The 26,630-nt window shown below is 27.2% G+C and overlaps 3 protein-coding genes across 3 annotated transcripts; 2 read left to right on the plus strand and 1 right to left on the minus strand.

Annotated features, from left to right (window-relative positions):
- Window positions 1–3,349: 3,349 nt before the first annotated feature.
- LOC149513819 (S-protein homolog 1-like) lies at window positions 3,350–3,763 on the plus strand. Its single transcript, XM_089748123.1, has one exon. The coding sequence runs from the start codon at window positions 3,350–3,352 to the stop codon at window positions 3,761–3,763; it is 414 nt and encodes a 137-aa protein (XP_089604249.1).
- A 9,525-nt stretch (window positions 3,764–13,288) lies between these two features.
- On the minus strand, window positions 13,289–15,021 carry LOC149513820 (WAT1-related protein At1g25270-like). The gene is made up of 7 exons (XM_089748124.1): window positions 14,879–15,021; window positions 14,713–14,775; window positions 14,509–14,625; window positions 14,193–14,436; window positions 13,949–14,104; window positions 13,535–13,686; window positions 13,289–13,442 (listed from the first exon to the last, which is right to left on the minus strand). The coding sequence occupies exons 1-7, from the start codon at window positions 15,019–15,021 to the stop codon at window positions 13,289–13,291; spliced, it is 1,029 nt and encodes a 342-aa protein (XP_089604250.1).
- Window positions 15,022–21,493: 6,472 nt separating this feature from the next.
- Window positions 21,494–21,907, plus strand: LOC149513821 (S-protein homolog 1-like). The gene has a single exon (XM_089748125.1). The coding sequence runs from the start codon at window positions 21,494–21,496 to the stop codon at window positions 21,905–21,907; it is 414 nt and encodes a 137-aa protein (XP_089604251.1).
- Window positions 21,908–26,630: the final 4,723 nt, after the last annotated feature.

Raw genomic sequence — 26,630 nt, forward strand, 5'->3', positions numbered from 1 at the left:
AAAGGTAAATCGAAATACATGTTAAAAATTTTTTCGATCTCAATTGTTAATGTTTTGAAAATTTCTTTCAAAAAATTACTAATTACTGCAACAAAGCAAAGCAACTTGAGTAATATTTCACAAACTCTATTATATTGGACATTGTTGCTTCCCTTAGAAAACTTTGGAATGCTTTTGTTACAGAATTAACCATCAAGTTCCCTCGGTTTGAGAAAAAAAATTATGTAGTTCCCTATGTGTAAATACTAAACTTAGCAATGATAAGGTAAGCTCTATCGATTGAGTTTTTCAACCATCGAAAGAAGTTATATAGGTTGGGTATCTCAACCAATATAGAAAGCTTTATAATTTTGAGTATCTCAATCAAGAAAGCTCTACAGGTTAAGTTTTTCATCAAGGAAAGAAGTTTTATAGGTTAAGTATCAACCAATAAAGAAAGCTTTATAGGTTGGACTAAGTTAAATGTTAAATGTGAAAGTCTAAGCATTTTGAATTAGCAAGATATTGAACTTGAAAATTTTAGCCTTTAAGAAATTTTCAGACTTCGATTAGGTTCTACAAGTTAGTAAGCTTAAAAGGCTTGAACCATATAAAAAGTTTAGCCTTTGGCGAAAGTTGAAAGTGAAAGCAAATAGACATTCTTCCATTTATTAGAAAGCATTTGTCAAGAAAGGCTAAGATATCTACTAGTTTATATAAGTCATGTTGAAAATGAATCTTAACACAATGTTAAAGCATCTGTAGATTGCATTGCTGAGGCACTAGAGTCCCCTTTGTGATGTATATTGCTGAAAACTTTGAGTTCACTGCAGAGAAAATGAAAAAAAAAATTGTAAAAGCATTTAGGAAGTTTATGCAATATCTTTTAGAATTTAGCTCAAAGTGGTGGAAAAGGCCACAGTTAGGTCTTTAGTGATAAAAAAGTAATTTCATATATATAAAAGACTAAAAATTTCATTTATGACCTTACTTTTTGGAAGCTACTATCAGTTATCGTGGTTTGAAGCTTTCTTCACTAAAATTTCTTTTCTGCTCTAAGTTGGTTAAAGAACCAAAGTGAACAAAATTTTATTGCCTGTTGTTTTCATGGTCTTTTACATGACACCTAGTCATTTTCCAAAACGTGTTGTGTATTTCTTTCTTTGAAATTTTTCAAACACTGCTGGGTCAATTTGACTAGATTGCTTGAAGAAAATTTGTATTTATCCGGTTTTCATGCTTTAATAATTTTTACTTGTATGAAATATTCACTATCCCAGCTTGGGTGCTGTCTCTATTGCTGTTAGTTAACAAAATGATTGTTGAATACAGGAGCATTACTTTGTTATGCTTTGCTGGGGCTATCAGGGTTCTTTGTTACATCCTGTGATTGAAGAGTGCGTAATGATTTGGCTCAGCCTTGTCGAGAATTATACCTCTGTTGCTGTCAGCGGGGTATAACTCTACTTGTAAACTTCGATGGATGTTGTTGAATTATACTGTCAGTTTGATATTTTAGCATTCATCATTAGTTTTGCTAAAACTTTGTCAACTTCATGTCGTTGATATACTAAAGGAGAATGCTTAAATCACTTAAACAGGGAAACTGCTGCGATTTATCACCGTCGACCTTATCTTCTCTTTCTCTTCCTTGGACCCCTCTTCTGCCAAATTTTGTCTCATGATTGGTATAGCAGAGTTCATTTCATGTTTATCTCTATGGTTACACCTTATATGTCTATATATGCTTATGTGCAAACCTGCAGCCAACACATGCACAAATACGTGGAAAGGAAGTGGCAATTTGCATCAAATTTTGTTCATGTAATGTTCAAAACCTTGCATGTCTTATACTATGTTTCATCTCTTTAGTCAATTACCCAATAATGTGCAATATGCAATTTACTAATTCAATGTGGAGGAAATGGTGGGTTTCCTTCAATCTGAAAGGAAAATCTACGCTCAAACTGTCAATTGTCATATATTTGGAGGCATCAAATAATTTTTTTAATCCTCCCCTCTTTCCCTCTTTTCTCTTTACTGATATGAAATGTGTCAATTATTTGTCCATTTATTCAACACAAAGAGTAACATTAGCAATCCTTCCTAAGGTAGCAAATTGTTGTTCTTTAACACAAAAAAGAACTCCACTTTAACCCTTTCACTGTTTTTTTTTTTTTTTTTACATTAACATCCTCTACCTATGCTCAAATCAATATTTTATTTATTTATCCTCCTAAGGTTTACTGTGCTGCTGTATACATGTTTTCAAATTGGAGCATTAAAGATAGCTCAAACCGATGATGTCTTTGGATGTTCTGTCACGTAGCTATTACTGTATCTCTGATTAATCGGCACTCACCTTTTCCTTCTTCTCTTTGAGACTTGTCACATTATGCATCTTTGTTTTGCTTTCCTTTTTCCTTTTGGTCTTGTTATTTATTTATCATGTGCCATCTGCACATTTTAGAAGAGTCTACCCTGAGTTGCACTTCAAGTTTGAAAATTATATTGGCTTCATTTTTGCTCATTGTATTATTGACCTAATTCTAAACCTTCCACTTCTCTTCCTCCTTCCCTTTCCAGTTCTCCTTTCATCGGTTAATCCTTGTGTTATTGGGGTGCCATTGTTATCGCTGCTGACACCGGACTGGGTTAATGGGGAAACAGAATATAACTTCAAATTGTCTGAAAAAAGTTTTACTAGGATCTGATTTACTTTAGAGCAGGTTGCATTTGCTTCTTTTTTATTTGAGATACTAGGCTATTGAAGTATGATTATATTTGTTAAATGTCAAAAGTATGATTATGTCATACTTGTGATTTTGATTATGATTATGATTATGATTCTAAGTTTAAATGTCAAAAGAGATAAGCATAAACTTATTATAATGATTATATTTGTTATAAAGTTATGTAGTCTAGATTATAACTCAACTATTATCAAATCATAGATTGCTGTTTTATCTATCTCTTAACCTCTATCTATGAAATCTATTGGCTAATAAAGTAAAATAATTAATAATAAAGTAATAAAGTAATAATTGTTAAAGTTTTAGAAATATTATATAATGCTGACGTAAGCAAATAAAAATATATTAATATAATGACTCAAATCAAAATATAAGAATTTATTTGGATACAATAAAATATTAAAAGTTTTTTAATAAATTTATGATATTTCGAAGATAAGAACTAATTTATTCACAATGTTAATTTCCATATATGACTTAATTCACTTTGCAAAATATACTCTATCCAAAATATACTCTAATATGAGCTAATACTTGCATCAAGAATTAATTCTTCAACTATAAAATGAAGAAGTAACAAGAAACTCTAACATAAAAACAGCAAAGAAATCAGAGAAATGGGCATTTCCAACAAATTCATGGCCATCCTACTTGTAGTAGCCATTGCCTTGAGCCAAATCAGTCTTGCTCATGCCGGAAAGAGATATTATGTTCACATCATCAATGGGTTGAGCGACAACGAATTGACTATACATTGCCAATCCAAAGATGACGATTTAGGTGTGCACCTAATCCAAATGTCCAAAGAATGGTATTGGACATTTGAGGCTAACTTTGGGGGAACGACACTTTTTTGGTGCAACATGAGTTGGGCAAATCACCATGGACGTTTCGATGTATATTGGGTCAATCGCGAATTGCTTGATAAGTGTGATTTCAAGGAGTGTTTTTGGAAAGCAGAAGATGATGGGTTATATCTAAAGAACAACAAAGACAATTCATGGATTCTGATCTATAATTGGGATTCTTGATTCTGTTTTTCGTTATTTTGTATGATCTTTCTTAACATTCACTTTTATTAATAAAAAAAATGAATGAAGAGAATAAAGCTATTTATTTTATAGTACATGCTCTTTTATTTTCTCTTTAGGTTTCTAATAGGTTTTATTTTTTTTCTTTAAACAAAAAAAAAAAGGTTGTGTTCTTCAAACAGCAAGCAAATTCATGCATATTGTATCGGTAATAATATTATCTTTTAAAAAAATAGGAATCCCTTAGTAAAAGATTAAAAAAAACAACAATGAAAACAAAATAGGTATAAATAAGCAATCGAATACACAAAAAAGCATCAAATGTTTTATCTTAAAATCGTATATCCAATCTAATACCTAATAATTAATATAAATATATAAAAGATAAAAGTTTTATCTCTTTTTGAAATCTAAATTGTCTAAATTAGTGCTTTTTATATTTCTTTAACTATTATATTAGCTTTCTTTTTTTAATATTTTTTTGTTGATAATTAGTTTAAAGATAATTGGGAATATATGGGAAAAGTCTTTCACCAGTGGTGTCACTATAATAAAAGTTGATTTCACTTTTGGTTGGTACTATATGTCATGTAAGAAACTATATGAAATTGATGGAAAATTTCATTATTATTCCTGCTAGGTTAATGCTCCTAATCCAACTCCAGGGTAATTTGTATTTATATTTTTTATATTTGATACATAAAAAATTTATTATTCCATAATGATAATAAAAGTATTTTGAATTATTATATTATATTATAATTGTATAATTTTGTATTTTTTTAGGTACAAGTTGAATATTAAGGCATATGATAATTATGAAAAAGGCGATATTCGTACAGTTCAATACAAAAGCTAAGAATTTAATTAATAGAGATATCGATGATCTTTATGAAATATTTGCTAAGATATTGAGTTAAAAAATATTTTAATATTATTTAATATTCAAATTAATCGAATGACATATTTATACTTATGATTTAGGAAAATGGAGATTATAAAATCCAAGAGATATTTGAAGATCTCTAAGATAAAATTTGAGTGTTCAAGACGAGAGCAGCCAAGTATAATCTTGAGACAAGTAGTATCAAACTTATAGTGAATAAGAAGTATGATTATGATTCTAAGTTTAAATGTCAAAAGAGATAAGCATAAACTTATTATACTGATTATATTTGTTATAAAGTTATATAGTCTAGATTATAACTCAACTGTTGTCAAATCATAGATTGCTGTTTTATCTATCTCTTCACCTCTATCTATGAAATCTATTGGCTAATAAAGTAAAATAACACCTACTTCAAATATAACAAGAAATACTTAGAGAAAGAATTTCTGTATCTTTGCTTCAACAATAACTTATGAAAAAATCTCCCATGAAAAAAGTTTGTATTTTAGATTGATTTTAAATATGAAATTTTTAATTTCTTGAAATCGAAAATATTATTGTTTTTGTTTAGAGATTTTTTTGATTTAATAAATTATAGTTTGAGTTTTCTTTAGAACTGATGATAATTGCATAAATATATTCAATATGTAATTAATTTTTTTATTATATTGAAATATATAAATTTGAATAAAAATAATTATAGAAGTTATGAGTTGTTCATAAACTCCATAGCTTATATTATCATTTTAAATAATTTATATTTACATAAGATTTACTGATATGTGAATATATTTTTATGCATCATACGAATTTAAAACTAGTTAAAAATAAGTTTAATGGACTAATAATTATTACAATTTGCATACTACAAAAGATTAAATTGTCATCGTAAAGGCAATAAAATTTTTAAATTGTAAAAAGGAAGTTAAAAGTAGAATTTTAACCTTGATTTTAAGTTGAATTGTCAACTTTTATATTTAACAAAGGAGGTAGGCCGAAATGCCAATCTCATTTCCATCTCTTAACATAGTTGTTGATAGGATTTGACCCAGCACGTATCTTGTCTATTTCAGTGTCAATTTAATTTTTGGAGATGTTCTTCCTTTTGAAAAAAAAATTTATAATAAATTTTATTAGTGAAATATATAAATTTTTTATTAAAAAGCCAAAGATTGCTAAAAAGTTTCATTATTAGCATTGAAAAAGGTCAAGAAAAGGTCAATAGTAAAGAAATTAAAAATCATGAAATTTGCATTTATTGTCTGTGTTTGTGTTGATATGGGCGAAAAGCCATCCCATTTCACTCGTTTTCTTTGCTAGCTTTGTAGTGTAGGTATAGTTTATGGCAAAGTCACCGCAAAGGTTGTTTTCAATGCACATGATTTTGTTTGTTCCGAATATGTTATCCATGTCTTTTTTTTCCATTGACTTCAAATATTTAGCCAGAAATGAATTAATAGACTATCTTCATATTACTTCCCATACACCAAAAAAAAAAAAAGAAAAAGCTTCTAAATTTATAAAAGCATGACAGCGCTTGAAAATGCTACCAAAAAAGTTACCAAATCTTTGTTTTTTTGTAGTGCAATGACCTATCATATTTTATTTTTTTTTATTACATTTATGTTCATATTTGCCCTTCATCAACAATACGAAGAGAAATTCGAGCATTAGGTTTCAGCTTTTATCTTTAATTAAGGTAATTTCGAATTCAATTCTCCAAATATAATATATTTAAATTTTATTTTTAAAAAAAATTACTTTGATCTAATTAAATTTTATATCAGCTTCATATTAATAATGCAAGGAGAAATTCAACCATTAGGTTTTAGTTTTTTTCTTTTATTATGGTAATTTCAAATTCAATTCTCCAAATAAAATATATTTAAAATTTATTTTTAAACAAAATTACTTTGATCTAATTAAATTTTATATCAGCTTCATATCAACATCTTTCGTTAAATGATGTAAAAGTAATTTCCATTCTTTTTCTTTCCTGTAGCTAAAACGCAACAAAACTTATGGCAAATCTTATTGCATCACATTCAAAACAATTTCTTTTGATTTCTTTTTTTTTTTAGCAAAATATATTTTTATTCTCAAAATGTTAAAACATATTTACTTAAATTCATATTCCTTCAAAAATCAAATTTTACACAATAATCAAATTCACTACAGCACATTCAAAGTCGCAGTTCACTTCTTTGTAAGTTTCATTATTATCATTTTTATCAAGTAAATAGAAAAAAAGGCAACCCCTTTTTTTTTCCTTTTTTTTTCTTAATTTTCCTTTCTTCTATAATTTGGACTATGAAAATAGAATTTTGTTGGGACTTTGCCCATTTTAAGATGAACTAAGTTAGAAATTTTTTTTGGGTTTTTCAATTTTGTTCTTGATCATCGTTTGATATGTTCTTAACATATTCTTTATTTTTGCTGTTGAGTTGCCTAGCAAATCTGATAGAATTAAAGTAGGATATCCGCTTTGTATTGCAGCTGGCTTTACCAACATGTTTCCTGCTCGGAGGTGTGGGTCCCTTAACTCCCCATTTAACTCCCCATTACACCCAAAGAAACAATGGAACTAGAGAAGTCGCGGAGTTGCAGTCCTGAAGTCAGTGAACGGAAACAACGCCCTTTTCTTCTTTCCATCCTATTCTCATATTGTTTTCGCCAACTTCGAGAGGGACATGGAATCCAACTAGATTAAAATACCTTTATTTAAGTATAAAATTTAAATCAGAATAAAGATTTTACACTATTTTAGGTAAAGAATAAACTCCAATAGATTTGGGTTCAAAAATATGGGATTTTTTTCTAAATTAAAGTATTTTTAAATTTTTAATTCCTAAAATAGATTGATTCTAATCTTATTTCTCAAATTAAGGTATTTAAGCTAAGTCAAATTCATGATTGAAACAATCTTAAAAAATTATTTTAAAAATAATATCAAATTAAAAAATAGTTAAAATATCATTATTTTAATATGTTTAAATATATTTTGGATTAAAATTAAATTTAAAAATATTTTTCCTTATGCATATGTTAGAGTTTTTCCCTAAACTAAACTAAAGTACTTTGCAATCTTATTTCTTTAATTGGAATATTATTAAATTTTATTTTAAAAATTAGGTAATATTATCCGATTCTTCCATTTTTCAACTCATTAAAACTTTGATAAATCTATGATTATATATATATATATATATATGTATCTCTTTTTTTTTTTTCCAACTAAATGGAAATTACTTAAAAAAAAGAAATTTAATACAACATGATTTCTGAAATAACAATTCCCTTCACTTAAAATTATCTAATTTCTGAAATGATCAACTCACAAATATAGAATCAATGCCTCGTGATGCTACCAGCTTTTGAAAATTGCTACCATGCTACCAGCTTGTGAAATATTTTTCATGATGCCAAAACCTAAGGAGATTCAGAAGTTTCTTCAATCATAAATTGCTAGTCAACGTATCCATCACTGCAGTTTTTTATAATGATTTCAGGGTTTCCAACTCCAAGCAAAATCCAGACTTGTAAAATATGCAATATCCAAGCAACTCTATAGAACAAACTTCAGTCATGAATAGGCTCAATCAACACAATTTAAATTAATAAAACCTAATTATTCATGGGTAGTCCTTCAAAAAAATTAAAAAGAATCTTCTTGATATTTTGACAGAAATCCAATCTTAAAAAAAAAAGTTGTTCAGTTCTCTCATCTTTAACGAAGCAAGATCATTTACAATATACATGTTGTGATTAACATGTGAACACATGATTGTGAAATATATCAGTTGCGGCTCCATTTTTAGTGGAGGATGTCCATAGACACTTCATAAAATTGAAAAATAATAAAATTTAAAGAAAAAATTTTCACTGAACACTTCGAAACTTTTCTTTGAATACTTCCAAAGATGGAAAAAAAAGATAGAAAAATTTTTTTTCCTAAAACACCATAAAATTGATAAATTTATTAATAATTATTTTATATATTATAAATAGACACTTTTAGAAAAATTATGGATCTGCCATTAAAACCTACATTCTCACTTTAGAAATTTGTGCCACATAAATTCACATGGCAACATCCTAAGTAAATCTATTTAAAGGTCAAGCTATACTCCCAAATCCAAAAACTCGTTCAATTTTTTAGAGGGTTTGAACAAAAAATAAAAACTCTTTAAACAAGTTTAAATATAATTTTTAAACCCATTTAAATTCTAAATCAGGTCTTGGACAAAAAAATTTTAAGCCCAAGCCCACTCGATCCAACCGTAATTTACATATATATAAGTTTTTTATTTTTATATAAATGTGAATTATATATTAATTCACGTATTTATAAAATTTAAAAATAAAAATTATATATATTTTTTATTAAACTTAATTTTTACTTTTATATAATATTTATTTTAATTTATATATATGAATTAAATATAATCCCATTAAATTTAATTGAATTATATATTTTTAATATTTTAGTATATAAATTAAGTTTAATGGGTGCGTTCAAAATTTTTTTTTTTAATTTGAATCAAGCTTGAAAAAATTTTAAAGCCTAAAATTTCAAATTGGGTCGAACTTAAACAAACATATAAGATATTAAAATCAGATATGAACTCAGCCTAAACCCAATCCGACCCAACTCATTAATACCTCTAATCGTAAAATTGAACAAAAAAAAAAAAAAAAAAACTAACTAATGCTGAAAAACCCAATTCTACAAAGTTTCATGATTTTGAAGCGGTAAGAGTGAATTAGATTCAAGAATTCAATTTAACTAGCTTTGTAACATGCACGATGCACAGTTAATTTTTTATTTTATAAACATACAAATATAAATAAATGATCATTATATAATAATATATAATATTTTATATGGGTGTAAAATCAATTGGTTTGATGTAGTTTTATAGCTTTAAGTATGATTAATATTTTAACAACCCAACCATTGAAACTTTTCAAACCAATGTACATGTACTTATCATGCACATAAAGTTTTAAGTCAATCAAATATCTTTATCATACAAATTGAGATATATATTTTTATTACAAAACAAATAGTTAAACATTTTTAATTAACTCAAAATTTCATAATGCATGATTTACATGAATACTTTAATAAAGCATGACATCCAACAATTTGATTAATCAAATATAAATGGTATAAGAAGTATGAAAAAGAGTAAAACTAAATTAATGTTGTGGATCTCTCCCACATATATATATATATAATAAACTTTTTATTTAAAAATAAACTTTAAATATTCAATTAAAAATGTTTTTAAATAAAAATAACAAATTTGTCTAGATAAAATTTTGGATAGACTCAAATTTGTTTCATTTTTATTATGTCTTCATGTTTTGTAAAAATATCAATATAACTTTTCATGTTTATTTTGATCAATTAAAGACAAGTTCATTTTATTTAAATAATCTATAATTTTATATCTTAAAATAATAATTAAAGAAAAAACTCCATCCCCATCTATATACCTTTTGGTGAAATTTAAAATATATCTTGTTACATATGATCTACATCAAATGTTAAAGTTTTTACATATGAAAATCTAATCTTATCTTTTGATCTTTTTCTATAAGAAAGAATTTATCAAATAAAATTTATATTTATCATTTTATATACATTTATAACTCGTAATCACATTTTAATACGCATATATATATATATATATTGAAGTAAAACAATAGTAAAACCCTATACCATGTGCAAGTTAATTTATATGCCGTCTCCTTGTATCCCAATTTTTATTGCATCGTTGACTACTAAAGAATTAAAAGAAAAATCAAGCATATTCAATATAATGTGCTTGTTATTAGGCATGAGTTCATAATCAAATTTTAAAGTGATAACAATAATTAATAATTTAACTCTTTTTCTTTGTTATGATTAATAAATGTATAGTAATATATGTATTCTTATAATATATAAATCTATAGATCTATCATTAAATACAACCTAAGGAGTCACCACTAATCTTTTTCTATTTAAGTGTAATTGACTACCTAACTATATGCTTCAAATGTTCAATAGCTATTCTAGAAGCCGAATGCTCCAAATGTTCATTATTTGTTGGCCTGAAATCAAACGTCTTAGCTATAAGCTTTAAATGCTCAATAGCTATTCTAGAAGCCATTTCATAACCCTCTGCAATCTGGATGGGATGAATCCCACGTTCTAATAGCCACTCTGCCTGCTCTAAAAGTATCCAGCCATGACAACAACACCAATCGTCCCATCACCAATTTCATAATCTGGACTTCTAGATAGTTCAACCATCAATTTGGCAATTTGATTGTCAACATCGATTTGCTCCAATATCGTCGCTCCATCATTTGTTGACAACATCCAAAAAACAAGTCAGGAAACTTTGAACACGATCTAGTGTATGATTTCACTAACAAATCGAAGTACAGAAATATAAATTTCAAGATGCTTTTTCCTCAAACATTAAGTCAGCAAAATTTTAACTAAACCAAAGTTTCCAATTGAAGACTATTAAGTTTAATAAAGAAACTATAAATCCTGAAATTACCAATAAAACCTACATTTACCTTCCCAAATAGCTTATTCTAACTAACTTCTTCTTTCGAAGCTCCAAGCCAAATAGAACATTAATCAAAAATAATTTTTTAAAACCTAATCGAGTAACCAAGAACTTAATGATCAAGCAAAAATTAGAAAAAAAAAAACACAAAACAAAAGAGTTGGAAATGAGTTAACTGATGGTGACATCGCCGTCGGAGCTTTGAAAAATTATCTACGCATAATCTTAAGTTGTTAAAAGAATGCAAACCAAAAAGATAATAGAAAATTAGTAGAATATAACCAATGTGTTGTTAAGCTTTGAAAGATTGATACTTCTAACCCTAGATTTTTTAAAATGAGAAAGAGAAAAAGGCATTTAAAGGCGAAATCAAGAATTTTTCTCATTAGAGTAATGGCAATGATGGAATTGATTTGAGTTGCTATGGTGAGTAGCTGATTTAGGCAAACAATCATCGAAACTTTAAAAATTAAAAGAAAAAAAAAAGCAAATAAGCTTCGACAGATTAACCAAACATACCTGAAAAGAAGATTTACGACAAGAAATAATTGAAATCGGAGAGGTCACTGGCACATGAAGCAGATGCAGGAGCTGAATAAAAAGCGATGGTGGCACAAATAGAAGAAACAAAGGCGAAAAATTCTTGGGTGGAGACACCAAATTTGCAAATTGAGTAGTGTTCATTGATTTTTCTTTTTTTTAAACAATTTGTTTTTTGGATTTTTTTTTTTTTTTTTTGCTTTTTAAAAGAATGGCTCCTAGTATTTTTATGGCTTTGCCTTTTTAGTGGAAAAAATAAAGATTATCAACAGTGAGGGTGACAACTATTATTAAATGTTTAGACGATACTTTTCGTTTTTTATTTTTTTTAAGTCAAGATTATTTTTTAATAATAAAATTATTTTTGTTTATTATTCTTATAAAAGGTAAAAAAAATTAATCAAATGAATATCATTTAAGTACAACTAATAAAAATTATTTACTAAATATTATTTTGATTCTTAACTTTTATTAAAATGAAAAATAATTTTTCACTATTTTTTTTTACAAAATAAAAATAAAAGAGTTATAAAATAAACTCTTTTCCTGAAGATGCTCTGCAGTCTAACCGTGGGTTTGAGGCTAATTTCATTTACTTTGCTTAGAAAGTTATGAAAATATTATGTAGATAAATTCACGTTTGTCCGTCATAAACAATACGAGAGTTCACTTAAAAAAAATATGACGAGAAGTTCTAACATTAGGTTTGGGTTCAAAAATAAAGAAAAGATTTTTTTCATGTTTCAAAATTATTGAATTTAAAGTTTATAAATGTATTAAACCTATTTAAGAGTTGGGCTATTCGTCTAAGTCCATAGGTTTATTTCAATTTTGAGAGAGTTTGAATAAAAAATTAAAACTTGTTAAATAGATTTAGGAACAATTTTAAGTCCGTTTAAATTTTAAGCTGAACTTTAGACAAAAAATTTAAAACTTGAACTTAGTTCGACCTAGTCCAAATTTATATATATACATTTTTTATTTTTATGTATATGTGAATTATATATAAATTAATTCATATATATATAAATTAAAATAAGATTTATATATATTTTATTAATTTTAACTTTTATATAATTTTTATTTTTAATTTATATAAATACGTGAATTGAATATAATTCTATTAAACTTAATTTAAGCATATTTTTTTAATTTTTTATTATATAAATTGAGTTTAATGGGATTTATTTTTTTAATTTAGATTAGGCTTGGAAAAATTTTAAAGCCCAAAATTTTGAGCAAAATTGAGCTTGACAAACATATAAACTATATGATTAATATTTGTTTAAATTATTTTTATTTTTAATTTATTTTTATTTATTTTTATAATTTAAAATTATTAAATTTCAATCGAATGTATTGTTTGCCTTTGGATAGAACAATGTCTAATTCAACTTCTACACACACTCATCACTTATTTATAGGCTTGACATCAAGATCTATCTACTTAGCACCCTCAAGATCAAGATCTTCTTCACTTAACTGTATCTCAACGCGCTCAAGATCAGGATGATCTCTTCTTAATTATGTCTCAACACTCTCGATATCAGGATCATCTCTTCTTGATTGTACTTGAACAGTCTGGATTGCAAGATCATCTCTTCTCGATTGTGTCTCAGCACTCTTCCCCCACAACATGGCATATGTTCCAATAATAATTAGTAATCCACCTATAACGCTGTTAATTTTGAACAAAAAAACACCCCAAAATTAGTGGAATATATGATAATGTTATTTGATCACAAAAGTTGAAAGAAAGTTATTAGATACCTCCCTAGGTGAATCTCCTCGTGTAGTAAAGTAGGGCCCATGAGTGCTGTAAAGATGAGGGCTAAAGGAGAAGTCGCGAAGACAAAAACTGGTCCTTGTTGTCGTGCGCACCATGTTGCAAGCATTACTGACAATCCAGATGCAAGGATGCCCTATCCATTTTATTAAATGAAAGAATAAATTTAGCGGTAAAAAAATATCATTTACTTTTAACTTCTAAAACTTGTTTGTAAACTAAAGCTTAGTATTTCTATCTCTTTTTGTTTTCTCCTCCTAACCCTATCACTGTAGTTAAAAGTTTTTTCTTATTTCAAATATAAGATATAAAAGCATATTAAAAAATGTAATAGATAATTTTATATATCTACAAAATTAAGAAAAAAAAAAAACAAAATAAAATTAGTAAGTAATTACCGAGTAAGTTATGGCGCTAGCATCCTGCGCCAAGTACCAAGAAGACCAATCCCTCTGTATAGAGATAGCATATATAGTGGAGAGTACAGTGCTACTACTACACATAAACAATAAAGAAGAGAAAACTGGGTAGGAGTATGTCCTGCTCATCATCGTCTAGTTAAAACAAAGGAAAAAAACTAATTGTTAATAATTTATATTTTATTTTAATATAGTTTATATTAAAATTCAAATATATGCATACCAATATGGTAAGAAAGATCGCAAAACAAACACAACTGCTGAAAGCTAACATGATCCCATATACTGGCCTTTGCACTTGGGTTAAAGCTGCTATCCCATGATGCTGTAATAAATCCACAGAAGTGGACCATAGATGGATGTTTGGTCCACTATAGAAGCTAATAATCATGGCACCTGTGATGCTAATGACGGTGCCAATCAACTTAAACTTACCAGGCCAAGTGGCTAAAGTGAAAGTCTCCATCCTAAGAAAACAAGTAAATATCCTTAGATCCAAACTTTGTTTTTTTTTTTTTTTTTTTCAAAATTTCCAATACCTGAAAACGATTGCCAGCATGTAAGTGACGGCAAGAGATAGATTTGAAATTGCTGCCAAGTATGTCACAGAAGCAAAAGCAAAGCTGGCTGCAAATATATTCTGCCCTAGTGCTCCCCTTGATTCCACGAAACAAAATTTAAATTAATCAATAGATAATTAGGTTTTAAATAGAAAATTAAATTTTAAAAAATAAAGTGCATACCCAAAAACTCCAGCTAAGATGCCTAAACCAGCTATCCTCCATGTCAATGCGGACCTTGTACTCCTGCAAAAAAATTTTTTTTTTTAAATTCATATGCAAATTATGAATCAATATATTATTTATTTCACATTTAAAAAACATATAAATTTAGTTTTTAAAAACGTACCTGTCAACTATCAATGCAAAGGGGAGTATACATATTGTGGCGACGATGAATTGATATACCACCAAAATTCGTAAACTAAAACCGACGTTATAAGACACCTTGTATAAGATATTAACCCCAACGCCAATGACTTGTGTTAACATCATGCCAAGAATCCAAAAAAACAACCTTGTGTAAATGGTGCTGGAACTAATCATAACAACGTTAGTCTTAAATTGCAAAAAATAATATATTATATTTTTTAGAATCATGCAGTAGACATCATGCCCGGGAAAGCTATTATATTTTTAGAAAAATATCATCACCTAAACATTATTACAGAATCACTACTCAGATTTCTCTAAAATATCATTATTAAATCCTTATTATATACATGAATAATATATCAACCATGAATTTAAACATGAGATATGAAATTAAAATAAGAATGAGAATCTAAACAATAAAAGAATTAACAATACATAAAATTAAACTTATAATTGAATTTAAACAATCATAAATAAATTATAAAATATAATTAAAATCAAACACACATAAAAATAAATAAACTTTATTAAAAACATATTTTATATTTTATATTTTAAAAATTTACTTATCACAATATTCTAAATAAAGAAAGTTACTACTTTATTTTTATTATTATATTCATATCAAGATTAAAAGAAATATATGAGATCCATTACTATGGTCCCACGTCATCCCTTTTTACTGCCTAAATGGTGTTAGTATTCCATTTTAATCCAATCCATTAAAAATGCAAAGAAGAAATAAAGAAAGCCACAATGGTCCCCTCGCCATGGCCTTTGTTTCTTCTTCATAGCATTGAATTGGGGTCTTTCTTTTACATGTATATATGTATTTGTAATAATTTGAAATAAAATGTGGAAGACTATTTTGGAGGTCACTACCATCAGACAGATGAAAAAACGAAATGAGAACATGAGGGCTCACCATTAACGGGAAGCCGCGTGCGGAAGGAGTTATAGGCCCATTTCAGCCTTCCATGCAGCATACATTCCATGCATTAATTGGAAACGTCAATTCCTTTACCATTTCTTCCTTAATAGAAATAAGTTCAATGGACAAATAATTATTACTATTTGCATACCATATAAGATTAAATTGTTATCGTAAAAGAAATAAAATTTTTAAATTGTTAAAAAGGAAGTTAAAAATACAATTTTAATCTTGATTTTAGGTTGAATTTTCAACTTTTATCTCTAACAAATGAGGTAGGCTCAAATGCCAATCTCATTTTTATCTTTCATCACAAGTCACAGCTGCTGATAGGATTTAACTTAGCACATATCTAACCTAGCTCATCAGTAACTTAATTTTTGGAGATGCTCTTCGTTTGGAAAAAAATTTTATAAGAAATTTTATAAGTAAAATTTATGAAACTTTTAGTTAAAAATAAGTAAATCAAAATTAAAATAATAAATAATAAATTAAAATATTTCGTCACATAAATCAATAATGTAAAATTTTAAAAAAAAATTAATAAATTATCTGCATGAACTCTTTAATCCCAATTATTACCCAAATAATAAATGCATTTACGAAACTAAACAGCAATAACAAATTACAAAAATCATTGTATTATCATTAAACCTAAAGAATTAAACTATAACTACAATTAATAAGAACAAGCATAGGAAAATTATAAGAATTTTCTTGCGGGAAAATATTCTAAAAATGAAGTTGATTGTTCAAGCACATAGGTATCCCAAAATAGAAAAATTTTGGGCAAATAGAAAGTGCAAGGTTTCAATAATTATAAAATATTCTGCCCATGAAGGATCTACGTCGTAAAGTCTTCATTATATTGTAAGGACATCAACAAAGTCACATCAAGTCCTACATCACAATTTATTTAAAAAAAAAAAATGAAGAAACTAATTGTAGAAAGTCAAATTAGGATGCAGTTCATTATTGGAAATTTCTTTAAAATTTCGAATTAGAGTTCACTTTAATTGGCAAGTATTTTTAGGTCTTTCTTAGGATTACGTTAGTAACAATTACGTTTTCTCTAATTTTGGATATAGCTTTTAACTTATAATATGGTGCTGGCTGAGGGCACACGCAATGGTGCATTAAGCTAGCTCTTATGATTAAAAAGTCTGAATATCATTAACTGAGCTTAAGGGATGTGATATAAGATTAATTTGCAAATTACCCTTCTTGTCTTGAAAGTTTGAAAAACTAAGTGTAAATTAATAGGCAGTTAAACAAAAAAGATTCCAGCTTCAATCTTATTAATTACAAAAAATTCACCCTTAATTTTAAAAATTCAAGTGATGTTTATAGCTTTAATTAGTGCTTAAATTCAGAATTTAAGATGAAGTTTTTATCATAGGTCGATTAGGATAATTATTTTCTTTATCATTACTATTAATATGCATTAAAATAAAAGATATGCTCTTCTGTAACGTGCCATCAAAGATAGTAGCATTAATATGTATTAAAATATTCTTTTGAAGATTTTTGATCCCAATTAACAAAGATTTTGTAAAACGTAATCTACAAATATTCATAAATAGCAAACAATTAATTGACTACTATTAAAAATATAAATAAATAGCTCAGCTCAAACAGAAAGAAAATAGAGAAAATTAAAAACTAAAGAGGAAGTAGAAATTACTAAAATTACATGCACATTAAAGAAAACCCAATGCATTACCTTAAGTACCTGTGAATAAATGAACACGTGAATTTCGCATCACATACTCAACAAAGTAAGTGGCAATGTGGCATGGTCCAGAATTTGTATAAGTGGCATTAATATTAAAATATTATTTTTTTTGTTTATATTTTTTTATTTGATATAACATTGACAAAATTAAATAGAGAAAAATATCACACAATATAATATAAATTTTAAATAAATATATATATTTTCTTACAATTTATCCATAATAAAAATTTATTTCAATGATTTCTTATTTTACATAAAACTTTTTTCTCAACTTTTCTATCGTGCCGATTAAAATGTTAAAAAATAATAGAAGGAGAAGGATAATAAAATATATTTTTTAATTTTTTTATAGTGAGATTAAATTTGTACTATCAAATAAGTAATTATCTATGAAATAATTATTATATCAAGTACATCAAACCAATAATCATTTATAAATTAGATCAGACTCGTCATGAGAAAAATCACACTTAATTAGTGTGATGACAACAAAGTGATGAAGAAAGAATTTTAATAAGAAATATACAAAAAGTTAAAATTAAAATAAAACTAAAAATGTTATTAATGAAAAGGTAAATCGAAATACATGTTAAAAATTTTTTCGAACTCAATTGTTAATGTTTTGAAAATTTCTTTTAAAAAATTATTAATTACTGCAACAAAGCAAAGCAACTTGAGTAATATTTCACAAACTCTATTATATTGGACATTGTTGCTTCCCTTAGAAAACTTTGGAATGCTTTTGTTACGGAATTAACCATCAAGTTCCCTCGGTTTGAGAAAAAAAATTATGTAGTTCCCTATGTGTAAATACTAAACTTAGCAATGATAAGGTAAGCTCTATCGATTGAGTTTTTCAACCATCGAAAGAAGTTATATAGGTTGGGTATCTCAACCAATATAGAAAGCTTTATAATTTTGAGTATCTCAATCAAGAAAGCTCTATAGGTTAAGTTTTTCATCAAGGAAAGAAGTTTTATAGGTTAAGTATCAACCAATAAAGAAAGCTTTATAGGTTGGACTAAGTTAAATGTTAAATGTGAAAGTCTAAGCATTTTGAATTAGCAAGATATTGAACTTGAAAATTTTAGCCTTTAAGAAATTTTCAGACTTCGATTAGGTTCTACAAGTTAGTAAGCTTAAAAGGCTTGAACCATATAAAAAGTTTAGCCTTTGGCGAAAGTTGAAAGTGAAAGCAAATAGACATTCTTCCATTTATTAGAAAGCATTTGTCAAGAAAGGCTAAGATATCTACTAGTTTATATAAGTCATGTTGAAAATGAATCTTAACACAATGTTAAAGCATCTGTAGATTGCATTGCTGAGGCACTAGAGTCCCCTTTGTGATGTATAATGCTGAAAACTTTGAGTTCACTGCAGAGAAAATGAAAAAAAGATTGTAAAAGCATTTAGGAAGTTTATGCAATATCTTTTAGAATTTAGCTCAAAGTGGTGGAAAAGGCCACAGTTAGGTCTTTAGTGATAAAAAAAGTAATTTCATATATATAAAAGACTAAAAATTTCATTTATGACCTTACTTTTTGGAAGCTACTATCAGTGATCGTGGTGTGAAGCTTTCTTCACTAAAATTTCTTTTCTGCTCTAAGTTGGTTAAAGAACCAAAGTGAACAAAATTTTATTGCCTGTTGTTTTCATGGTCTTTTACATGACACCTAGTCATTTTCCAAAACGTGTTGTGTATTTCTTTCTTTGAAATTTTCCAAACACTGCTGGGTCAATTTGACTAGATTGCTTGAAGAAAATTTGTATTTATCCGGTTTTCATGCTTTAATAATTTTTACTTGTATGAAATATTCACTATCCCAGCTTGGGTGCTGTCTCTATTGCTGTTAGTTAACAAAATGATTGTTGAATACAGAAGCATTACTTTGTTATGCTTTGCTGGGGCTATCAGGGTTCTTTGTTACATCCTGTGATTGAAGAGTGCGTAATGATTTGGCTCAGCCTTGTCGAGAATTATACCTCTGTTGCTGTCAGCGGGGTATAACTCTACTTGTAAACTTCGATGGACGTTGTTGAATTATACTGTCAGTTTGATATTTTAGCATTCATCATTAGTTTTGCTAAAACTTTGTCAACTTCATGTCGTTGATATACTAAAGGAGAATGCTTAAATCACTTAAACAGGGAAACTGCTGCGATTTATCACCGTCGACCTTATCTTCTCTTTCTCTTCCTTGGACCCCTCTTCTGCCAAATTTTGTCTCATGATTGGTATAGTAGAGTTCATTTCATGTTTATCTCTATGGTTACACCTTATATGTCTATATATGCTTATGTGCAAACCTGCAGCCAACACATGCACAAATACGTGGAAAGGAAGTGGCAATTTGCATCAAATTTTGTTCATGTAATGTTCAAAACCTTGCATGTCTTATACTATGTTTCATCTCTTTAGTCAATTACCCAATAATGTGCAATATGCAATTTACTAATTCAATGTGGAGGAAATGGTGGGTTTCCTTCAATCTGAAAGGAAAATCTACGCTCAAACTGTCAATTGTCATATATTTGGAGGCATCAAATAATTTTTTTAATCCTCCCCTCTTTCCCTCTTTTCTCTTTACTGATATGAAATGTGTCAATTATTTGTCCATTTATTCAACACAAAGAGTAACATTAGCAATCCTTCCTAAGGTAGCAAATTGTTGTTCTTTAACACAAAAAAGAACTCCACTTTAACCCTTTCACTGTTTTTTTTTTTTTTTTTTTTACATTAACATCCTCTACCTATGCTCAAATCAATATTTTATTTATTTATCCTCCTAAGGTTTACTGTGCTGCTGTATACATGTTTTCAAATTGGAGCATTAAAGATAGCTCAAACCGATGATGTCTTTGGATGTTCTGTCACGTAGCTATTACTGTATCTCTGATTAATCGGCACTCACCTTTTCCTTCTTCTCTTTGAGACTTGTCACATTATGCATCTTTGTTTTGCTTTCCTTTTTCCTTTTGGTCTTGTTATTTATTTATCATGTGCCATCTGCACATTTTAGAAGAGTCTACCCTGAGTTGCACTTCAAGTTTGAAAATTATATTGGCTTCATTTTTGCTCATTGTATTATTGACCTAATTCTAAACCTTCCACTTCTCTTCCTCCTTCCCTTTCCAGTTCTCCTTTCATCGGTTAATCCTTGTGTTATTGGGGTGCCATTGTTATCGCTGCTGACACCGGACTGGGTTAATGGGGAAACAGAATATAACTTCAAATGGTCTGAAAAAAGTTTTACTAGGATCTGATTTACTTTAGAGCAGGTTGCATTTGCTTCTTATTTATTTGAGATACTAGGCTATTGAAGTATGATTATATTTGTTAAATGTCAAAAGTATGATTATGTCATGCTTGTGATTTTGATTATGATTATGATTATGATTCTAAGTTTAAATGTCAAAAGAGATAAGCATAAACTTATTATAATGATTATATTTGTTATAAAGTTATGTAGTCTAGATTATAACTCAACTATTGTCAAATCATAGATTGCTGTTTTATCTATCTCTTAACCTCTATCTATGAAATCTATTGGCTAATAAAGTAAAATAATTAATAATAAAGTAATAAAGTAATAATTGTTAAAGTTTTAGAAATATTATATAATGCTGACGTAAGCAAATAAAAATATATTAATATAATGACTCAAATCAAAATATAAGAATTTATTTGGATACAATAAAATATTAAAAGTTTTTTAATAAATTTATGATATTTCGAAGATAAGAACTAATTTATTCACAATGTTAATTTCCATATATGACTTAATTCACTTTGCAAAATATACTCTATCCAAAATATACTCTAATATGAGCTAATACTTGCATCAAGAATTAATTCTTCAACTATAAAATGAAGAAGTAACAAGAAACTCTAACATAAAAACAGCAAAGAAATCAGAGAAATGGGCATTTCCAACAAATTCATGGCCATCCTACTTGTAGTAGCCATTGCCTTAAGCCAAATCAGTCTTGCTCATGCCGGAAAGAGATATTATGTTCACATCATCAATGGGTTGAGCGACAACGAATTGACTATACATTGCCAATCCAAAGATGACGATTTAGGTGTGCACCTAATCCAAATGTCCAAAGAATGGTATTGGACATTTGAGGCTAACTTTGGGGGAACGACACTTTTTTGGTGCAACATGAGTTGGGCAAATCACCATGGACATTTCGATGTATATTGGGTCAATCGCGAATTGCTTGATAAGTGTGATTTCAAGGAGTGTTTTTGGAAAGCAGAAGATGATGGGTTATATCTAAAGAACAACAAAGACAATTCATGGATTCTGATCTATAATTGGGATTCTTGATTCTGTTTTTCGTTATTTTGTATGATCTTTCTTAACATTCACTTTTATTAATAAAAAAAATGAATGAAGAGAATAAAGCTATTTATTTTATAGTACATGCTATTTTATTTTCTCTTTAGGTTTCTAATAGGTTTTATTTTTTTTCTTTAAACAAAAAAAAAAAAAGGTTGTGTTCTTCTAACAGCAAGCAAATTCATGCATATTGTGTCGGTAATAATATTATCTTTTAAAAAAATAGGAATCCCTTAGTAAAAGATTAAAAAAAACAACAATGAAAACAAAATAAGCATTAATAAGAATCGAATACACAAAAAAGCATCAAATGTTTTATCTTAAAATCGTATATCCAATCTAATACCTAATAATTAATATAAATATATAAAAGATAAAAGTTTTATCTCTTTTTGAAATCTAAATTGTCTAAATTAGTGCTTTTTATATTTCTTTAACTATTATATTAGCTTTCTTTTTTTAATATTTTTTTTGTTGATAATTAGTTTAAAGATAATTGGGAATATATGGGAAAAGTCTTTCACCAGTGGTGTCACTATAATAAAAGTTGATTTCACTTTTGGTTGGTACTATATGTCATGTAAGAAACTATATGAAATTGATGGAAAATTTCATTATTATTCCTGCTAGGTTAATGCTCCTAATCCAACTCCAAGGTAATTTGTATTTATATTTTTTATATTTGATACATAAAAAATTTATTATTCCATAATGATAATAAAAGTATTTTAAATTATTATATTATATTATAATTGTATGATTTTGTATTTTTTTAGGTACAAGTTGAATATTGAGGCATATGATAATTCTAAAAAAGGCGATATTCGTACAGTTCAATACAAAAGCTAAGAATTTAATTAATAGAGATATCGATGATCTTTATGAAATATTTGCTAAGATATTGAGTTAAAAAATATTTTAATATTATTTAATATTCAAATTAATCGAATGACATATTTATACTTATGATTTAGGAAACTGGAGATTATAAAATCCAAGAGATATTTGAAGATCTCTGAGATAAAATTTGAGTGTTCAAGACGAGAGCAACCAAATATAATCTTGAGACAAGTAGTATCAAACTTATAGTGAATAAGAAGTATGATTATGATTCTAAGTTTAAATGTCAAAAGAGATAAGCATAAACTTATTATACTGATTATATTTGTTATAAAGTTATATAGTCTAGATTATAACTCAACTGTTGTCAAATCATAGATTGCTGTTTTATCTATCTCTTCACCTCTATCTATGAAATCTATTGGCTAATAAAGTAAAATAACACCTACTTCAAATATAACAAGAAATACTTAGAGAAAGAATTTCTGTATCTTTGCTTCAACAATAACTTATGAAAAAATCTCCCATGAAAAAAGTTTGTATTTTAGATTGATTTTAAATATGAAATTTTTAATTTCTTGAAATCGAAAATATTATTGTTTTTGTTTAGAGATTTTTTGGATTTAATAAATTATAGTTTGAGTTTTCTTTAGAACTGATGATAATTGCATAAATATATTCAATATGTAATTAATTTTTTTATTATATTGAAATATATAAATTTGAATAAAAATAATTATAGAAGTTATGAGTTGTTCATAAACTCCATAGCTTATATTATCATTTTAAATAATTTATATTTACATAAGATTTACTGATATGTGAATATATTTTTATGCATCATACGAATTTAAAACTAGTTAAAAATAAGTTTAATGGACTAATAATTATTACAATTTGCATACTACAAAAGATTAAATTGTCATCGTAAAGGCAATAAAATTTTTAAATTGTAAAAAGGAAGTTAAAAGTAGAATTTTAACCTTGATTTTAAGTTGAATTGTCAACTTTTATATTTAACAAAGGAGGTAGGCTGAAATGCCAATCTCATTTTCATCTCTTAACATAGTTGTTGATAGGATTTGACCCAGCACGTATCTTGCCTATTTCAGTGTCAATTTAATTTTTGGAGATGTTCTTCCTTTTGAAAAAAAAAATTTATAATAAATTTTATTAGTGAAATATATAAATTTTTTATTAAAAAGCCAAAGATTGCTAAAAAGTTTCATTATTAGCATTGAAAAAGGTCAAGAAAAGGTCAATAGTAAAGAAATTAAAAATCATGAAATTTGCATTTATTGTCTGTGTTTGTGTTGATATGGGCGAAAAGCCATCCCATTTCACTCGTTTTCTTTGCTAGCTTTGTAGTGTAGGTATAGTTTATGGCAAAGTCACCGCAAAGGTTGTTTTCAATGCACATGATTTTGTTTGTTCCGAATATGTTATCCATGTCTTTTTTTTCCATTGACTTCAAATATTTAGCCAGAAATGAATTAATAGACTATCTTCATATTACTTCCCATACACCAAAAAAAAAAAAAGAAAAAGCTTCTAAATTTATAAAAGCATGACAGCGCTTGAAAATGCTACCAAAAAAGTTACCAAATCTTTGTTTTTTTGTAGTGCAATGACCTATCATATTTTATTTTTTTTTATTACATTTATGTTCATATTTGCCCTTCATCAACAATACGAAGAGAAATTCGAGCATTAGGTTTCAGCTTTTATCTTTAATTAAGGTAATTTCGAATTCAATTCTCCAAATATAATATATTTAAATTTTATTTTTAAAAAAAATTACTTTGATCTAATTAAATTTTATATCAGCTTCATATTAATAATGCAAGGAGAAATTCAACCATTAGGTTTTAGTTTTTTTCTTTTATTATGGTAATTTCAAATTCAATTCTCCAAATAAAATATATTTAAAATTTATTTTTAAACAAAATTACTTTGATCTAATTAAATTTTATATCAGCTTCATATCAACATCTTTCGTTAAATGATGTAAAAGTAATTTCCATTTTTTTTCTTTCCTGTAGCTAAAACGCAACAAAACTTATGGCAAATCTTATTGCATCACATTCAAAGCAATTTCTTTTGATTTCTTTTTTTTTTTAGCAAAATATATTTTTATTCTCAAAATGTTAAAACATATTTACTTAAATTCATATTCCTTCAAAAATCAAATTTTACACAATAATCAAATTCACTACAGCACATTCAAAGTCGCAGTTCACTTCTTTGTAAGTTTCATTATTATCATTTTTATCAAGTAAATAGAAAAAAAGGCAACCCCTTTTTTTTTCCTTTTTTTTTTCTTAATTTTCCTTTCTTCTATAATTTGGACTATGAAAATAGAATTTTGTTGGGACTTTGCCCATTTTAAGATGAACTAAGTTAGAAATTTTTTTTGGGTTTTTCAATTTTGTTCTTGATCATCGTTTGATATGTTCTTAACATATTCTTTATTTTTGCTGTTGAGTTGCCTAGCAAATCTGATAGAATTAAAGTAGGATATCCGCTTTGTATTGCAGCTGGCTTTACCAACATGTTTCCTGCTCGGAGGTGTGGGTCCCTTAACTCCCCATTTAACTCCCCATTACACCCAAAGAAACAATGGAACTAGAGAAGTCGCGGAGTTGCAGTCCTGAAGTCAGTGAACGGAAACAACGCCCTTTTCTTCTTTCCATCCTATTCTCATATTGTTTTCGCCAACTTCGAGAGGGACATGGAATCCAACTAGATTAAAATACCTTTATTTAAGTATAAAATTTAAATCAGAATAAAGATTTTACACTATTTTAGTTAAAGAATAAACTCCAATAGATTTGGGTTCAAAAATATGGGATTTTTTTCTAAATTAAAGTATTTTTAAATTTTTAATTCCTAAAATAGATTGATTCTAATCTTATTTCTCAAATTAAGGTATTTAAGCTAAGTCAAATTCATCATTGAAACAATCTTAAAAAATTATTTTAAAAATAATATCAAATTAAAAAATAGTTAAAATATCATTATTTTAATATGTTTAAATATATTTTGGATTAAAATTAAATTTAAAAATATTTTTCCTTCTGCATATGTTAGAGTTTTTCCCTAAACTAAACTAAAGTACTTTGCAATCTTATTTCTTTAATTGGAATATTATTAAATTTTATTTTAAAAATTAGGTAATATTATCCGATTCTTCCATTTTTCAACTCATTAAAACTTTGATAAATCTATGATTATATATATATATATATATGTATCTCTTTTTTTTTTTTTCCAACTAAATGGAAATTACTTAAAAAAAAGAAATTTAATACAACATGATTTCTGAAATAACAATTCCCTCCACTTAAAATTATCTAATTTCTGAAATGATCAACTCACAAATATAGAATCAATGCCTCGTGATGCTACCAGCTTTTGAAAATTGCTACCATGCTACCAGCTTGTGAAATATTTTTCATGATGCCAAAACCTAAGGAGATTCAGAAGTTTCTTCAATCATAAATTGCTAGTCAACGTATCCATCACTGCAGTTTTTTATAATGATTTCAGGGTTTCCAACTCCAAGCAAAATCCAGACTTGTAAAATATGCAATATCCAAGCAACTCTATAGAACAAACTTCAGTCATGAATTGGCTCAATCAACACAATTTAAATTAATAAAACCTGCTTATTCATGGGTAGTCCTTCAAAAAAATTAAAAAGAATCTTCTTGATATTTTGACAGAAATCCAATCTTAAAAAAAAAAGTTGTTCAATTCTGTCATCTTTAACGAAGCAAGATCATTTACAATATACATGTTGTGATTAACATGTGAACACATGATTGTGAAATATATCAGTTGCGGTTCCATTTTTAGTGGGAGGATGTCC

Source organism: Durio zibethinus, chromosome 18, assembly GCF_047325235.1.
Source record: "Durio zibethinus cultivar Kanyao isolate XHJ-2024 chromosome 18, ASM4732523v1, whole genome shotgun sequence".
NCBI lineage: Eukaryota > Viridiplantae > Streptophyta > Magnoliopsida > Malvales > Malvaceae > Durio > Durio zibethinus.

Excerpts from the sequence above, each read along its gene's own strand:
- LOC149513819 (XM_089748123.1), top strand. The coding sequence starts at position 3,350 with ATGGGCATTTCCAACAAATTCATGGCCATCCTACTTGTAGTAGCCATT.
- LOC149513820 (XM_089748124.1), bottom strand. The coding sequence starts at position 15,021 with ATGTTAACACAAGTCATTGGCGTTGGGGTTAATATCTTATACAAGGTG. Across the intron at positions 13,687-13,948 it reads CTAGCGCCATAACTTACTCG|GGCATCCTTGCATCTGGATT; the intron begins GTAATTACTTAC and ends TAAAATGGATAG. Across the intron at positions 13,443-13,534 it reads GAGGAGATTCACCTAGGGAG|CGTTATAGGTGGATTACTAA; the intron begins GTATCTAATAAC and ends CAAAATTAACAG.
- LOC149513821 (XM_089748125.1), top strand. The coding sequence starts at position 21,494 with ATGGGCATTTCCAACAAATTCATGGCCATCCTACTTGTAGTAGCCATT.